Genomic DNA, 16,002 nt, shown 5'->3' on the forward strand with positions numbered 1-16,002 from the left:
CAGTTATGGTGTTATCAGAAAACACGTATTTTGGGAAGTTATTTTGTAGAACATTGTAATATTGTACCATGTCTTCTCACCTGGGCACAAAATGAATTAGGAATTGGAGCTGTGAAGGAAAATGACAGTATCCTTCCACCCAGGTAGGTGGGATGAGGAAGCAGATGAGGCAGGTAAGAGACCTAAACATCATGGAGGAGGCCAGACCTTACAGTGTGGTTGGGAAGCTGCTGCAGTGGAAAGGGCTGTGAGAGGCCCAGGTGTACTCTGGTTGCTGTCATAGAAGGACAGCTGCTCTCCAATATGTCCTGTGTTCTGACATCCTCTCAGGACTCTGCTTTTGCTCTAGTGACCTCCATCATCACATCAGCAGTGGGGGCCAAGTTTTCCCCTTGGACTGAGAGCTGCCGTGATGATGCCCCTTCCATAGCTTTGGGGACCACAGAAAACCTGTGCACGTACCAGAGGAATTACATGATAAGCTGTTTTTTCTCATTTGGAGTATTTTGTTTTATTTTTTTGTGAGAGACACATAGACACGGACAGAGAGACAGGAAGCGAGAGAGATAAGAAGCATCACTTTTGCCTGACCAGGCGGTGGCGCAGTGGATAGAGCATTGGACTGGGATGCAGAGGACCCAGGTTCGAGATCCTGAGGTCGCCAGCTTGAGCACGGGCTCATCTGGTTTGAGCAAGAGCCCACCAGCTTGAACCCAAGGTCACTTGCTCCAGCAAGGGGTTACTCGGTCTGCTGAAGGCCCACAGTCAAGGCACATATGAGAAAGCAATCAATGAACAACTAAGGTGTTGCAAGGCACAATGAAAAACTAATGATTGATGCTTCTCATCTCTCTCAGTTCCTGTCTGTCCCTGTCTATCCCTCTCTCTGACTCACTCTCTGTCTCTAAAAAATTAAAAAAAAAAAAAAGAAGCATCAGTTTTTTGTTGTGTCACTGTAGTTGTCTTTGATTGCTTTCTTTTATGTGCCTTAGTTGAGAGCTACATCACAGGGAGTAATCCCTATCTCACGCCAGTGACCATGGGGTCCTGTCTTTGATCTTTTTTTTTTTTAATCTTTTTTTTTCTTTTTTTCTTTATTCATTTTTAGAGAGGAGAGAGAGAGGGAGAGAGAGAGAGAGAGAGAAGGGGGGAGGAGCTGGAATCATCAACTCCCATATGTGCCTTGACCAGGCAAGCCCAGGGTTTCGAACCGGCGATGTCAGCATTTCCAGGTCAACGCATTATCCACTGCACCACCACAGGTCAGGCTGTCTTTGATCTTATGCTCAATCCAGCAATCCTGTACTCAAGCTGGTGAGCCCACGCTCAAGCCGGCAACCTTGGTGTTTTGAAAGTGGGTTTTCTATGTCCCCATTGCACATCTATCCACTATGCCATTGTGTGGTCAGGCCAGATTTATCATTTCTAATCCTATGGACATTTCCCACAAGACCTTACAGAGTGTAGACTGAATGATTTCATCAAAACACAAATCATCTCACCAAAGTGTGAGCATGTATTTCTGTTTTAATTTCAAATATTCTTTTGCTTAATATGAATTTTTGTTACAGAATTCTGGTCTGGACCCTAGCACTTTGTCTCAGTGGGAGAGTGTCAGCGTGGCATACACATGTCCTGGGATGGATTCCACTCAGGGCGTACAGGGGAAGTGACCATCTGCTTCTTCACTCTTTACTCCTCTCACTCTTCACTCCTCTCTCTCTTCTTCTCCCTCTTTCACTCTCTTTCTCTTTCCCTTCTAAAGCCATCTCTTGTTTGGTTCCAGTGTATTAATCTTGGCCGATGAGGACTGCTCTCTGGTGTCTCTACCTCCAGCACTAAAAATAGCTGAGTTGTGACCATGGCCCCAGATGGATAAAACAACAGCTCCAGATGGGGTTTCATGTGCGTCACATCGAGGTGCATGCACGAGTCTATCTTTCCTTCTTTAACTTGAAAGAAAAGAAAAATATATTTCCAGTCTTATTTTTTAATTGTGTGCATTAGAGTAATTTTATGTCTCTGTGTATCTCATGGAGTCCTTCAATAGTTACTGCCATAGGCGACCTTAGAGTGTTTTGCCCAGGAGGTGGAAAAGTGTCCCCTGTACCTGTTTTCATCACCGTCATTCTGTAATTCTTTCTTGTGCACTTGAGAGCTGCTAGGGCTGTGTCCTTTTCTGTTTTTACTTTTTGATGAGATTTATGTCATATTTGTGCTTTTGGATTCACAAGTGCTGGTATAACATGCAGAATCGTTCTCCTTTGGTAAGAAGTGGGATGCAGCATTATTGGGCACTTAATATTTAGGAAGTGGCTTTGTTCCTTAATTCAAGTTTATTTCAGGCAAAATCAATGATGAAATTTTTCATTTGTTTTCTTAGCATGTGTCTTTTTATGGTGTGCTTAATCTGAAATGTTTAAAGATTCCATTAGTCTGTCCATATTTCAGAACTTTGTAATACTTTTTTTCTTTGGAAATGAAGGTTATTTTTTTTTATGTGGGTTACAGCCTACACATTTTTGTAAGAGTAGCTGAAATACATAAACCAGAAAAATTTCTCATGTCATTTAAATATCTTTATTACAATTATACTTGATAGTTATTTTTTAATGATTTATTCTGCTGTATAATGTCATGATGAAAAATTATTGCTGTTTGAGGGTATATTCACTTATAAATTATAGTTAATAAAGGATTTTGATCACTGAAACTTATACAGTATATAACTTTAAAAATTTTAAAGATCAGTTTTTTGTTCTTGATTTGCTTTTTATTTTTCATTCAGTATTATTTTGAACTAGTTTCAAGTGTACAGGATAATGGTTACACCTTAACATACTTTATAAAATCTGAAAGTGTTCCCCATTATATTTCCGGGACCCAGCGTAGTTAATACAGTATTATTTACTATAGGCCCCATGCTGCACTTTACATCCCATGACCACTCTGTAACTACCAATGTGTTCTTCTCAAGTGCTTCTACTTTCTGCCCCAGCCTTCCACGTTACCTGCCCTCTGACAGCAGTCACTCTGTTCACTGAACTTGTGACTCTCTTTCCGGTTGTTTATTTATTTATATTGTTCTTTAGATTCCAAATATAATTGACGTCGAATGGTACATGTGTTTCTTTGACAGTCTTATTTCACTTAGCACAATACCTTCTATGTATATGTATCCATGCTTCTGCAAATGCTATGGTTTCATTCTTTCTTATCCTTTTATTTCTTAACATTTATATTCATTTTTTATATTCTTTCTTCATTTTATAATAACCCTGATTTTTTTGTTTGTTTGTTTTAAGATGACTTTCCCACCCCCATTAAGAGAGCAAGGGAGAGAACCCTGGCCGGTTGGCTCAGCTGTAGAGCGTCGGCCTAGCGTGCGGAGGACCCGGGTTTGATTCCCGGCCAGGGCACACAGGAGAAGCGCCCACTTGCTTCTCCACCCCTCTGCCGCGCTTTCCTCTCTGTCTCTCTCTTCCCCTCCCGCAGCCAAGGCTCCATTGGAGCAAAGATGGCCCGGGCACTGGGCATGGCTCTGTGGCCTCTGCCTCAGGTGCTAGAGTGGCTCTGGTCACAACATGGCGATGCCCAGGATGGGCAGAGCATCGCCCCCTGGTGGGCAGAGCGTCACCCCTGGTGGGCGTGCCGGGTGGATCCCGGTCGGGCGCATGCAGGAGTCTGTCTGACTGTCTCTCCCTGTTTCCAGCTTCAGAGAAAAGAAAAAAAAAAAAAGAGAGCAAGAGAGAGAGATGAAAATGATCAACTCATAGTTGAGACACTTTAGTTAGTTTTTTAGTCACTACTTCTTATATGTGCCTTGACTTGGGGTCTTTAGTTGAGGCAGTGACACCGTGCTCAAGCCAGCAAACTTTGAATTAATCTAGTGACCATAGAATCATGACGATCCCATGCTCAAGCTGGCGACCTTGATATTATTGTTTTATCAATATTTTTAATTAATTATTTTAGTGACAGAGAGAGAGGGACAATCAGAAAGAGAGTGATAAGAAAAATATCGCCTGACCAGGCAGTGGCGCAGTGGATACAGCGTCAGACTGAGATGCGAAGGACCCAGGTTCGAGACCCCGAGGTTGCTAGCTTGAGTGGGTGGGGCCTCATCTGGTTTTAGCAAAGCTCATCAGCTTGGACCCAAGGTCACTGGCTCAAGCAGTGATTTACTCAGTTTGCTGAAGGCCCGCGGTCAAGGCACGTATGAGAAAGCAGTAAATGAACAACTAAGGTGTCGCAACAAAAAACTGATGATTGATGCTTCTCATCTCTTTGTTCCTGTCTGACTATCCCTATCTGTCCCTCACTCTGACTCTCTTTCTGTCTCTGAAGAAAAGAAAAAAAGAAAGAAAGAAAAACATCAACTCATTAGTGGGGCTCCTTAGTTGTTCATTGATTGCTTTTTTATATGTGTCTTGACAGGGAGCCCCACCTGAGCCACTGACTCCTTGCTCCAGCCAGTGAACTTGGGCTACAAGCCAGAGACCATGGGGTCATATCTATGCCAGTGACCTACTGGGCATAGATAATCCTAAGCTAGTGACCCCACAGATAAACTGGTATATCTGCACTTTAGCCAGGGACCTTGGGATTTTGAATTGGTTCCTCAACATCTCAGCCAACAATTGTGCCACCACCTGCTAAAGCCTGTTGTCCTTGCTCTTAAGCTTTTGAGCCTGCACTCAAGGCAACTGAGGTCATGCTCAGGCCAGAGACCTCAGGGATTGAGACCTGGAACCTCAGCATCCCAGGCTGACACTGTATTCACTGCACCACCAATTTAAGGTGTTTCTGTTTTTGATACCTGTCTTCAGTACTGCAGTCTGTGTGCTTGAACCATTACTTTTTTATTTTATTTTATTTATTTATTTATTTTTTTACAGAGACAGAGAGTGAGTCAGAGATAGGGATAGACAGGGACAGACAGACAGGAATGGAGAGAGATAAGCATCAATCATTAGTTTTTTCATTGCGCCTTGCAACACCTTAGTTGTTCATTGATTGCTTTCTCATATGTGCCTTGACCGCAGGCCTTCAGCAGACCGAGTAACCCCTTGCTGGAGCCAGCGACCTTGGGTTCAAGCTGCTGGGCTTTTGCTCAAACCAGATGAACCCACGCTCAAGCTGGCGACCTCGGGGTCTCAAACCTGGGCCCTCTGCATCCCAGTCTGACACTCTATCCGCTGCGCCACCGCCTTGTCAGGCGAACCATTACTTTTTTTAAAATGGCCTTTATAGTACATTCACCATGTACTGCCGTTCTCTTGGCACTCTGTCATGCAAAACAGAAATGATCTTTCAGGAAGCAGCTCTGCAACCAATTCATTGATCATACAGTACTGTCATTTCTGTGTTTCTTACAATAAGTTGAAACTGGTATTTGGAAATGTTCTTACCGTATCTCCCTTGTGCACTTTGGTTTTTCAGAAGCTATTGTTAGTATGAGATGTAAGTTTTTATTTCTCTCTGATGTGACATTTTGATTATTACTTTTCTTGGTGTTACCTTGAACTCTTTTTTTTTTTTAAATACCTGAAGTTTTATTTTAATAGGGTGACATCAATAAATCAGGTACATATATTCAAAGTAAACATGTCCAGCTTATCTTGTCATTCAATTATGTTGCATGCCCATCATCCAAAGTCAGATTGTCCTCCGTCACCCTCTATCTAGTTTTCTTTGTGCCCCTTCCCCTCCCCCTCCCCCTCTCCCTCCTTCCCTCCCCCCCATAACTACCACACTCTTGTCCATGTCTCTTAGTCTACCTTGAACTCTTAACCTGCCTTTCGTGTACTTAAAATGTAGTTTTGTCAATATTTGCTGATATATTCCTTTACCTTGTGTCATAACTGTCATGTTTTGTATCTTTCAGCTATGCCATCTGAAGACAAGCAGACCTTGTTACAAAATCCAGGCATAGAAGATTTATTCTCTAAAACAATACTGGTAAGATATGGAAGGTGAGGTTTTGATCATGTAAATGTAATGAAAACCTGCCGTAATTTTTTTGTTGTTGTTATTTATATACAGTGGTACTTTGACACATGAGTTTAATTTGTTTAATGACCAATCTTGTGACTCAGTTTGTGTCAAATCGAATTCCCCATTTAAATTAATGAGAATGAAATTAATCCGTTCTGGCCTCCAAAAACCACAAGAATTTCTTGATTTACGTATATTCTTTAATTTTTTTTAGTTTTTATTTTGTTGTACTTTTCTGAAGTGAGAAGTAGGGAGGCAGAGACAGACTCCCTTTTGTGCCCGACCAGGATCCACCAGGCATGCCCACCAGGGGGCGATGCTCTGCCCATCTGGGGCCTTGCGCCACTGTGGTCAGAGCCATTCTAGCACCTGAGGCGAAGGCCATGGAGCCATCCTCAGCGCCCAGGCCAATTTTGCTACAATGGAGCCTTGACTGTGGAAGGGGAAGAGATGGAAAAGAGAGAGAGAAGGGTGGAGATGAAGATAGCTGCTTCTCTTGTGTGCCTTGACCGGGAATTGAACCCAGGACTTCCACATGCCGGGCCAATGCTCTACCACTGATCCAACCAGCCAGGGCCACATATATGCTTTTAAATAAGAAATTGTTCTTTATTAATAACAAATACATACACACACACATAATAAACAAGAATGTAAAGATATAAGCTGGTTCATGAAATGTATTGACCTTCAAGGTCAGGCAAAGATGCTGGCGGAGGGGAAGGAGACTGTCGTAGGTGATTTTCACTTCATGCTATTGCTTAACATAGCTTACTCTCTACACACTAAACACTACATTTAATTGCAAAATTTAACTTACATCTATGTATGATATAAAACTGTATTTCTAAATTTAATTGCTATTTTCTTAACTTTGCTTAATTATTATCAATTTCTTCACTGACTTTTGGCGTTTTGCCACACTTTCCACACTTTCACGTAGATGCCATTTCAACAAAAACCTTTCCATGGAAGTTTGTTTCTTCCTCCCTTCCAGAACATTCGGCAGGCCATTTAGTGGAGGGTGGCAAAAACTCATGATTCAAATATCTGATCGTGAATTAAAGCAAAAAATTCCACGAGTGACTACTCATCTCTCAAGTTGCTTTAAATTGCTTTAAAGTGCTCGTGTGTCAAGATACCACTGTATTTAGAGAGAGAGGTATGGGGAGAGAGAGAGGAGACAGGGACAGTCAGAAATATTGATCTTTTCCAGTATGTGCCCTGACCAGGGATTGAGCCTGCAACCTTTGCATACTGGGCTGACAGTGAAACCAATAGAGGGTATTGGCCATGGTGGGACAATTAATATTATTAATTGTTTAAGTGTTTATTCCTCTCTGGCCTGTTAACCACTTAATTGGTTAGAGCGTCGTCCTGAAACAACACTGGATTTAATCACTGTAAGGGCACACGGGATAAGCAGCCAATGAGTGGACAACATGTTGAAGCAACAATGAATGCTTCCCTTCTCACTCCTCTCTCCCAGCCTCTCTCTGTCTCTCTGAAAATAAAAAGAAGTTGAGTCCCGCCTGGATAGCTCAGTTTGTTGTAGAATTGTCCTGGAGCAGATTGCTGGTGTGATTCCCCAAAGTTCATACAAGAGCACATCAATGTTTTCTATCTCTTCCTACCCTTCTTAATAAAGGAAAAAACAACTTATTGCATTGATTTTATCAAAAGAGAGGAGGAGAAAAAGGTGGAGAGACAGGAACATCTATCTGCTCCTGTATGTGGCCTGACTGGGAATCCAGGCAGCAACTTCTGTGCTTCAGGATGCTTCTCCAACCTATTGAGCTATCTGGCCAGAGGGGAACTATTATTTGTTGTTAACTCGTTTTTTTCTAAATAGGTAATAAATATTACACATTTGTGAAACTCCCTCTTTAAGTCTGCTACATTGTCACCAGTTAGTTTCTAAAAATGCAAATTGGCTCTGGTTCATTTCCTCAGTGTTTGAGTGGCCAAGAATGTGGATGTCCTGGGTTCAATACTGAGTCATGGCCTACAGGAAAAGTAACCATCTTCTTTACCTGTCCCCCTCTTGCTTCTCTCTCTCTCTCTCTCTCTTCCCATACCACAACCATCGGTGAATTGGTCGAGAGAGCTGCCCTCAGACACTGAGGATGGGTCTGTGGTCTCTTCTCCAGGCAGTAAAAAAACGGCTCCATTGCTGAGCCATAGAGCAGTGTCCCCCCTAGATCAAAATATTAACCCTTTGTGGGCTTGCCCAGAAGACCAAAAACTATACTTTTACTATTACATGTTTTTGAAAAGTAAATCTGGAAAAGTCAGGAAGTTATGTTATCTTTGGAGTAAATAATCATTCAATTTGTTTTTCCATTTTGAGATCTATAATATTCATTAATTTTGGAGCCAATTTTGTACAGTAAACATGGTTTAATAGGTATCAAAGTGTAGTTATTTGGGAATAAATGTAAATGTTAAATGAATTATACCTTTCAGTAAAAGCATATCTATTTTTGATGATTACCAGAGTATACATAATGAAGACAGAAGTTATCAATGCAGTGAACATTGGAGAACCATTAAACAAGAATCAATTTGTAGTCAAAATGAGAAAACTCCGTTTCCCAAGAACCATTATGAACATGGAAAAGTGACCAGATGTTACATTCTAATATTTATCAGCTTATTCATGTTGTAGAGATAACAAACGAACACAGTAAATGTGTTAACTCCTTTAAACAATCTACAGATCATACTGAAGAAGAGAATATTCATACTGAGGAGGAAGCTTACACTTATAATTTATGTACTAGAGCTTTCAGTGAAATATTCAATGTGAATATATTTAAGAAAGACAATAGTATAGAAAAGCTTTATAAATATGAAAAATCTGGTAAGACATTTAATTGGCATTCGTGTCTTAGTGTACATGAGAGAAATATTCACAACAAAGGGAGACCTCACAGATGCAGAAAGTGTGGCAAAGCCTTTAGCCATTCCTCAACTCTTTTTAACTATCAAAAAATTCATACTGGAGAGAGGTCTCATAAATATTTAGAATGTGGCAAATCCTTTACCAGGAAATCAAAGCTTAATGTACATCAAAGAATTCACATGGGAGAGAAACTGTATTAATGCAGAGAATGTGACACAGCCTTTAGCTTTTCTTCAGCTCTTACTATACATCAACAAACTCACACAAAAGTGAAACCATACAAATGCATACAATGTGGTAAAACCTTTAACTGTTCCTCTGCTCTTACTACACATCAAAGAACTCACACAGGAGAGAAATCATACAAATGTAGGGAATGTGGCAAAGCCTTTAGGCATTCCTCAACACTTACTTACCATCAGAAAATTCATACTGGAGAGAGGTCTTTTAAATGTTTAGAATGTGGCAAAACCTTTATCCGTAAATCACACCTTATTCAACATCAAAGAATTCATACAGGAGAGAGACAATACAATTGCAGGCAATGTGACAAAGCTTTTAATCGTTCCTCAGCTCTTACTGTACATAAAAGAACTCACACAGGAAAAGAACCATATAAATGTAGAGAATGTGGCAAAGCCTTTAAAGATTCCTCCACTCTTACTGTACATCAAAGAACTCACACAGGAGAGAAACCATACAAATGCAGACAATGTGGCAAAGCCTTAAGCTGTTCCTCAACTCTTACTGTACATCAGAAAATTCATACTGGAGAATGGTCTCATAAATGTTTAGATTGTGGCAAAGCCTTTAACTGTTCCTCATCTCTTACTGTACATCAAAGAACTCATACAGGAGAGAAACCATACAAATGGAGACAATGTGGCAAAGCTTTTACTCAAACCTCAGGTCTTACTGTACATCAGAGAACTCACACAGGAGAGAAACCATATGAATGCAAACAATGTGGCAGAGCCTTTAGATGTTCCTCAACTCTCATTATACATCAAAGAACTTACACAGGAGAGAAACCACATAAATGCAGGCAATGTGGCAAAGCCTTTAGCTATTCCTCTGACCTTACTATACATCAAAGAACTCACACAGGAGAGAAACCATACAAATGTAAACAATGTGGCAAAGCTTTTACTCACCCCTCATCTCTTACTCTACATCAAAGAACTCACACAGGAGAGAAGCCATACAAATGCAGACAGTGTGGCAAAGCTTTTACTCAACTCTCAGGTCTTACTATACATCAAGCAACTCACATAAAAAAGAAACCATACAAATGCTGTCAATGTGGTAAAGCTTTTACTCACCCCTCCACTCTTACTAAACATCAAAGAACTCACACAGGAGAGAAACCATATAAATGCAAAGAATGTGATAAAGCCTTTAGGTGTTCCTCTGATCTTACTATACATCAAAGAACTCACACAGGAGAGAAACCATACAAATGTAGAGAATGTGGCAAAGCCTTTAGTCATTCGTCAAATCTTACTGAGCATCAGAAAATTTATACTGGAGAGAGGTCTCATAAATGTTTAAAATGTGGCAAAACCTTTATCCAGAAATCAAACCTTACTGTACATCAAAGAATTCACATGGGAGAGAAACCATAGAAATGTAGGGAATATGGCAAAGCCTTTAGAATTTCATCCAGTTTTATTAAACATCGAAGAGTTCACATTGTAGAGAAGCTCTATCAATGCCCAGAATGTGGCACAGCCTTTAATGGCTCCTCACACCTTTCTCGACATCAGAGGACTCATACTGGAGAGAAGAGTTACTAACAAAGAGAATGTGGAAAAGCCTTTTGCCTGTCCTGAAACGTCACTCATCTTAACCCTCATTCTGAACAGAAACCTTACATTTATAGTGTATTAAGATTTTTGCTTGGCAGGGGAATCTTAGTAAACATTCAAGAATTCATTATCAGAAGAAAGAAGCCTTGATAAATTTGCAGGTTGTGGAAAATCATGAAATGACTGCTTTCACCTTCCTAAACAAGAGAATACATACCAGAGAGGCACCTTGCAAATGTGAAGTATGTGGCAAAGACTTTTTACTGAAAACTTGCTGCACATCGCAGAATTCATGATGGAGAGAAACAGTAAAAATGTTAGAATTTGGCAAAATATTTAACTTTTGTTAAAAGCTCGTTGAGCATCAGAGAATTAAGCCTTAAAAGGTAATTTATGTTCCAAAGTGTTTGTCCTGATTTCTTAATCAACATCTGCTAAGACTGGACAGAAGAGTAACAGACATAAAGAACATGGGAAAGCTTTACATGGTATGCAAGCCTTACTGCACCCCTGTGAGCAATAGAATTTATCCCACCTCATGCTTTCACCATGTTTCACCCTTAGCTGTGTTCTTTGTGTAACTTACCAAATAGTTGCTTTTTATGCTTTATTTTTAACAACCTAAAGTTAACTTTAGAATGCTAAAGAGTCTGCAGATGGGATCCTACTAAAGGCTTGTGCTGTGGGTCCTGCTTCTCTCTTTTGGCATTCTCCCGTGGCCTCCACGGGTAGACTCAGGCAGGCTGTGCTGTTCCTCCAGGGCTTGTGAGTCATCCATGTGTCTGTTTTATCTGCCTTGTGGTCTCTTCTGTAACTGCTGCTCACCCTCCTGTATCACAGTGCTCTGCTTCACAAATTCTAGTAATTGAAAATGATCCACTCTAGTATAATTAGGAAGTTCTTTTTAACTGTTGAGCCTATGTGTATTATTTTACATCTTTCTTTATATGAGTCAATGTAAAAAATTTCCATGGTTTGATACACAAAAATGCATTACGTACATTAGTAACCTGAAGATGTAATGTAGGAGTGAGAGAACTGAGAAATAAAGAAATGTGTGTGCATGTCTTCACTAGGGTAGGGAAATAATGTATCAACATAGGTAATTCAACAAAGCTGATAAAGTTACTTAACAGGTAGAAATCACATATTTAAAGGTGAATAATTTTCTATACAGTGCATGTCTGTATACTTAAACTTTCCCCCAAATCACCACTCTTGGTTATAGAAACTCTCTCTGCAGTTATCTTTTATTTTAATAAAGAACCCACTATAGTTATTTCTTCTTTTTATGGTCATAGAATGTTACTTATATGACCTGCTTAGAAAGTTTAGGTTCCTTGGAATGTAGTGGCATAGAGAAATCAACTAGAAAATGCACGTAATTTTGCAGAGATCACACAATGTTTCATCTTGTTTAGTGTATTTCATTTTTTTATTGGAGAATAATAACATTATATCAAGGTTTTAAAAGTATTCTCAGCCCTGGCTTGTTGCCTTGTTGTTAGAATATCTGCCTGGCATGTGAATGTCTAGGGTTTTATTACGACTCAGGACAGAAAAGAAAAGTGCCCATCTGCTTCTTACGTGGTTCACATAAAACAGAAGCATCTTTACTGAGTTTCCCATCACACCTGCTCTGACCTGCCTGACCACATTCAAACTGAGTTCCTGAGTGTCTACAGACTGTTTTCGGTGCTGACTCCATTGAACGTCACCTGGACCACATGAGGATTCTAAATATGAGCAGTTATTCTCATGGCTTTTCTATGTACACAGTCCACCATGAGACTTCTCACTGCAGCACAATTCTCTGCAGAGAAAGTTCCACAGGCCCTACACAAATCGGTAAAATAACATTTTCCCTTTACTTTCATCCTGTCCTTTGATCTGGAGAGGGTCTCTTGTACATAGCATATGGATAGTTCTTGTTCTCATATCTATTTAGGAACCTGTGACTTTTTGTTTCTATTTTTTAGTTTTGCAAGAGAGGGACAGAGTAATAGGTAGGGGAAAACAAGATAGGAAAGGAAAAAGATGAAAGGCATCAATTCCTTCTTGTGGCACCTTAGCTCATCAATTGCTTTCTCACATGTACCTTCACTGAGGAGGATACAGCAGAGCGAGTGACACCTTGAGCACTTGGGCTGAATCCAGAGACATTGGATGCAAACCAGCAACCCTAGGCTTAAGACAGAGACCATAGGGTTCCGTCCACTATCCCATGCTCAAGCTAGTGGCCGCAGGGTTTCAAACTTTGTTCCTCTATATGCAAGGCTGAAACGTTCTCCACTGTGTCATCACCTGATCAGGCCCCTATGACATTTAATTGAAGTATTTCTTTTTTCCAAAGTGAGAGAAGGGTAAATAGGTAGACTGCCACATTCACCCTCACTGGGATCCACCTGGCAAATTCTGGGGCTTATGCTTTGCCCATCTGGGGCCATGCTCACAACCAACCTATTTTTAGAGCCTGAGAAAGAGACTCCATAAAGATATACTCAGTGCCTGGGGCTGATGTGACCAAACCAACTGAGTCATGACTGAGGGAGTGTAATACACAATGATAGAAGAGAGGGGTAGGGGTGGAGAAGGAAGATGGTTCCTTTTGTGAACCGTGACCAAGAGTCCAACATGGGGCATCCACACACAGGGCTGACGCTGTACAACTGAACCAATTGACCAGGGTCTTAATTGAAGCATTTATTTTCATTTTAGATTATTAAAAGTTATATAGTTTTTGGCATTTTGAAAAACAGTATTATAGTCATAGAAGGGGATTTTAACTTTCAATTGACATCAATGGCTAGATCTCCAAGACAGAAAATCAACAAGTAAACAGCTGTCTCCCGTGACATATTATACAAGATAAATTTGCGTTAATTGAAGTATTTCACCCCAAAACAAAAGTATATACATTCTAGACATAATACAGAATGCTCTCTAAACCTAGAGACAGTTTCATTTGTCTTCCTAATGACCACAAGAAAAGTCAACATATAAACAATGTGCTTCAATACACCTCAACATTCCACACTAGACTACCTGGAAACTAAACAACTCCCATCAAGCTGAAGCCCTGTAGTTTGTGCTGTAATAAAATTACCATAAAGATACTGTTGCAGGTAATGACTACAAGACACAAAACATCTTTAGATGCATATAAATATGAACACTGCATACAGTGACTGTAGTAAGGAGAAGAGAGCTGTATTTGATACCTGGTTTCTATAATGCTGTTGATTTTAGGATGGGCATGTGCATAGGAACTAATATTGAGCAGCTTGTACTGTTGCAGGACAGGATACTGAAAGAGCTAACAAACTGTTGTTTTATTTTCAAACCTTCCCCCTAGGAATTCCTGGTAATAGTGACAATTATTTGAAATACACTCAAGGCACAACAGGTGTCAATAGATCTACCTCTGGCCATGTATTGAACATAGACAATAACCTTGCATCCAAACACTAATGAAAATGGTTCACCTGATAGTTGCTCGTCAAGTGGATAGGCAGCAACCTGAGATAGTGAGGTTTCAGTATCAAAATCCTGAGGTCACTGATTTGAGTGTGAGATCAACATGATCCCAAGGTTCCCATGGTCATTGATTTGAGCAAGAGATTACTATATCAGCTCCATCCTCAAAGGTCATGACACCTATTACAGTGGTACCTTGAGATACGAACAGACCAACATGCAATTTTTTTAAGCTACGAGCTGTGACTTGGTCTGTATTTTTGTTCGAGATCTGAGTGAACTTTTGAGATACAAATAGTGATTTGGGAATCTGCTGCTAGTTGGCGCATTGGTGCACGGGTCCAGTATCAGCAGTTTGATATACGAGTTGACTGACTTATGAGCTCGGTTACAAAACGAATTAAATTTGTATCTCAAGGTACCACTGTAGAAACAATCGATGAGCAACGAAACACAGCTACTTGTTGGTGCTTCTCAACTCTCCCATTTCCTATCTCTTTCAAAAATAGTGATAAAAAAATATTTCAACCCAAAGGCTGCTATGATCTCCAAATTCCTCTAGAAAGAATGATCAACAGTTGGCTACAATCATAACTGAGAATCAAACCTGTTCAACTTGTCCTGGTTCCACTTCAGTAAAGCAGAATGTAGTAATGTAAAATTTAGAAAATCTTCAGAACTGTGATAAAAATTGAGAGCAGGAAAATCACCTCAACACATAAATGCCATTTCATCCAAAAATCCATATTTATATTTGGAGAGTTCAGCATGAAATGAGTTGTGTGCTACATACTTTATGAAATATATAATGTAAAATATTCATAAAATTCTGATGTATCATTGCATTAAAAAGACTTCAAATTACAATTCAAAACCCCCAGTGCTAACATGCCCAGGGCAAGGGAGAGAAAGAAGTGAGAAGCTGTGGCCATAGCACTTCAGAGAAGAATGGCTGTGATGTCTGCAGCTGAGAATAAAAAGACTCTAGAAGAAACAGGAAGTGGAAAATAAACTTGATTTTCCTGAGTTGAGCCAGCTGTGCAGCCTGAGAACAGGTGTCAGTGCTCCACAGGAAGTGTTCATGTAAACTCGGCACCCTGGGTCTTAGTCATCTCCCACCTGGCCCTACAGCATCATTGCCCCTGGGATTCAAGTATCTTCATTATGAAAGCATCTGTTAGAGTGACTGCACTGCCCTATGTGTGTTCACCTCATTTAAATGTAAGAGGAACACAATGACAGGACATCACCTAGTGTTCAGATGAACACATTGGCAGAGACTAGGAAATGACTTGGTGTGCTTTGCAGGACTCATGGTACAGAGTTGCAATTATTTATGGATGGATTAGAGGGGGGGAATTTATTATGATTAATAAAAATTAAAAATAAGTCAAGCCTGACCAGGTAGTGATGCAATATATAAAGCATCAGACTGGGACACAGAGGACCCAGCTTCAAAAGCCCAAGGTCACTGGCTTGAGTGCAGGCTCAACCAGCTTCAGCAGGGGAGCATAATCATGACCTTGTGACCAATGGCATGACCCCAGAAATCACTGGCTTGAAGCCCAAGGTCATTTACTTGAGTAAGGGGTCACTGGCTGAACTTTAGCCTCCTGGTCAAGGCACATATGAGAAAGCGATCAACAACTAAGGTGCCACAAGAAAGAATTGATGCTTCTCATCTCTCCCTTTCTCTATCCCTATCTGTCCCTCTCTCTCTCTCTTGCCAAAAGAAAAAAAAAAGTCAAAAAGCTACATAACAGCACCAGATGAAGAAACATCAGCTTGGATTCTAGAGTACAGTGTTACCTTGAT

General features: G+C 40.3%; 2 protein-coding genes across 2 annotated transcripts in view; both read left to right on the forward strand.

Annotated features, from left to right (window-relative positions):
- Positions 1 to 15,938, forward strand: part of LOC136331912 (zinc finger protein 420-like) — a 320,698-nt gene extending 304,760 nt beyond the window's left edge. The window contains 3 exon segments of the mRNA XM_066271080.1: positions 5,888 to 5,961; positions 8,495 to 8,664; positions 8,667 to 15,938. Coding sequence (XP_066127177.1) covers positions 5,888 to 5,961; positions 8,495 to 8,664; positions 8,667 to 10,734 — 2,312 coding nt within the window. The 3' untranslated portion in view covers positions 10,735 to 15,938.
- The window catches only part of LOC136331892 (zinc finger protein 420-like), a 233,756-nt gene that overhangs the window by 15,845 nt on the left and 201,909 nt on the right, over positions 1 to 16,002 (forward strand).

This window comes from Saccopteryx bilineata, chromosome 3, assembly GCF_036850765.1.
Source record: "Saccopteryx bilineata isolate mSacBil1 chromosome 3, mSacBil1_pri_phased_curated, whole genome shotgun sequence".
NCBI lineage: Eukaryota > Metazoa > Chordata > Mammalia > Chiroptera > Emballonuridae > Saccopteryx > Saccopteryx bilineata.